At 42.1% G+C, this 2,153-nt stretch overlaps 1 protein-coding gene across 1 annotated transcript; it reads right to left on the reverse strand.

Moving 5' to 3' along the window:
- Positions 1 to 372: 372 nt before the first annotated feature.
- Positions 373 to 1,378, reverse strand: LOC148009871 (uncharacterized). Its single transcript, XM_087672838.1, has 5 exons — positions 1,372 to 1,378; positions 1,050 to 1,180; positions 705 to 842; positions 510 to 611; positions 373 to 411 (listed from the first exon to the last, which is right to left on the reverse strand). The coding sequence occupies exons 1-5, from the start codon at positions 1,376 to 1,378 to the stop codon at positions 373 to 375; spliced, it is 417 nt and encodes a 138-aa protein (XP_087528964.1).
- Between the last annotated feature and the right edge of the window lie 775 nt (positions 1,379 to 2,153).

Raw genomic sequence — 2,153 nt, forward strand, 5'->3', positions numbered from 1 at the left:
CCTGCTGTCAAAGAAGTTAGACAATCGATCCCAAATAATGACAAGACTTTGCAAACAAGTACTCTCATGACATTAATTAACACAAATGTGCACTATATTGATAAAGAAAATAACAGAACTTAAATTAAGAAGTGCTACTGCGACAAAGCAAATATGTATATACCTATATATCAATATGTAGTGAATAACATGGAGATGTGTATATGGAGTCATGCTACAGCATAGAAGTCCGAATCATATACACTTAGCTATTATATATGGAGGATAGAGGCCATAAGGCCTTACATAATACAAGATGGAGAGTAATCCTATGTAGCCTAATCTGCTCTCTACGACTCATCCGCATCAGTTAATAGATCTTCCACTATGCCACTACAACTCCTCTTGCTGTAGTGGCATATCGAAGGGAGCCTGCAACCACAAATACATATATAATTGTGAGTATCAAATACAAACTGACATAAAATAACAAATTTCTCAAATTAGGAATGATATTTATTACTACTTACCGGTCCTTCGTGAGCATAGAGCTTCTGGATAAGGGCACTCAAGCCATGCTTCTCCCCGTATGTCACCTCTAGTGTAGTTGGGTCGCGATTCATAAAACCTTGCTGTGGTACACAAACATTAAAAAACAACGTACTTGAGATTCATGTTTGAAATACATACATCAACATGGATGTCATTAAATTAGATTACTCTACCCTATTAACACTTAGGAAATCTGCCAGGAATGTTGTGTAGCCACCGCTACCAAGGTGATGCACTGATCCTGCATCTAAGCGTGCCTTTGCTGCATCCTTCTGTTGCTTCCACTTGTCTGAAGTGGATGTCGCCTCATCCTGGAGATTACTCCAGTCCTCTGTATCCAGCCACTTCGGCTTCAACTTGCCCTGCTTGACTACTTCGCGTGCATCAGACCGCTTATGCGACTGATAGTCACACACACGCGTCATCATCCACCCTCTCAAAAATCTATCATTGCTAGAGGGTTGAGGGAACTCTCGATGCAGTGTATCGATTATGTACTCCTTGCTGGCATCTGGGATCTGCTTCCACTTGTCTGTAATGTTGTGCCGAAATACTTGTTGGCATAACTCATGCATCCTAGAGATGATAGCTTTTCCCTCATCATTCATGTACAAATGGCCAATGGCCTTATCTATGAGATACGAGTAACCTGCAAGATTTTGCAAACGGGTACTTTCATGACATTAATACAAATGTGTCAAACACAACTTGAATTGATAAGTGCTACTGCGAAAAAGGATGCGAAAAGACATACCTGGAGGAGTGGGTTCCGTGTACTTCTTGCCGGCCCTAGGAGTGGTCGGTGGGGTGCGTGAAGGAGTGGGAGCAGTAGACGCTTGCCCGCCATCGCCAGTGAAAGATGGTGTCGACTCCCTGGTGGTAGTGCGAGTGGGAGAGACTACATCTGTATCCCCAAAATAGGAGCTGCCTCCTCCTCGACTACGTGACTCTGAAGCAAAGCGAGACCTGCGACTGCGTCTACTGGAGACCGAAGCATCAGACCGTCCTGAGTCTACCGATCGTGCTGAGGTGGAACGGGAAAGCTATGCATCAGCTCTATCTCTAACCTGTGCTAGTTGCTCTGGTGAGAAATGTGCTAGTATCGTTTCAATGTCATCGTCTGTAAAATCACAACTCATCCTGTCGTCCATGTCCAAATCCTAAACATGCACATACAAGGGAAAATAATAATATTAGATAATGAATTGCAAGACATAATAAAACTAAGACTTAATTTGCAAGACTTCATTTTAAAATAATTATAAAAAAATAGATAATACAAAACACCATACTCCAAAAACATACAAACTGTCCTAACCGATTTGCAAAAAGTGGCATTGCTGTAGTGGGAGGAACGTTTTGATCGAGCCACTTTTGTTTAGGGTTCCACAATCTCATCTTAACATAGCTCAGTATACATCGGGAGATCTATACAAAATTCTCCACAAAATGAGGACTCTACTTCATTTTCAAAAAACCCATCCTCTATCTCCTCTATCTCCATAGGTGAGATGTCTTGGTCCTCCAGGCAGTTCATCCTAGTTTCTTGTATGCCTTCTGTCATTGCCGCTATTAAAGGTGTCTCTTCTATGATTGGTACGGGGGTTCTGGAAAACACGGGG

Source organism: Lygodium microphyllum, chromosome 30, assembly GCF_053477565.2.
Source record: "Lygodium microphyllum isolate KBCC chromosome 30, Lygodium_microphyllum_v1.1.10, whole genome shotgun sequence".
In the NCBI taxonomy this organism is placed as follows: domain Eukaryota; kingdom Viridiplantae; phylum Streptophyta; class Polypodiopsida; order Schizaeales; family Lygodiaceae; genus Lygodium; species Lygodium microphyllum.

What these genes read in the sequence shown, in the direction of transcription:
- LOC148009871 (XM_087672838.1), bottom strand. An exon ending in ATTTCCTAAGTGTTAATAGG is followed by an intron (nt 612 to 704) that starts GTAGAGTAATCT and finishes TGTGTACCACAG; the next exon opens with CAAGGTTTTATGAATCGCGA. An exon ending in TCTATGCTCACGAAGGACCG is followed by an intron (nt 412 to 509) that starts GTAAGTAGTAAT and finishes TTGTGGTTGCAG; the next exon opens with GCTCCCTTCGATATGCCACT.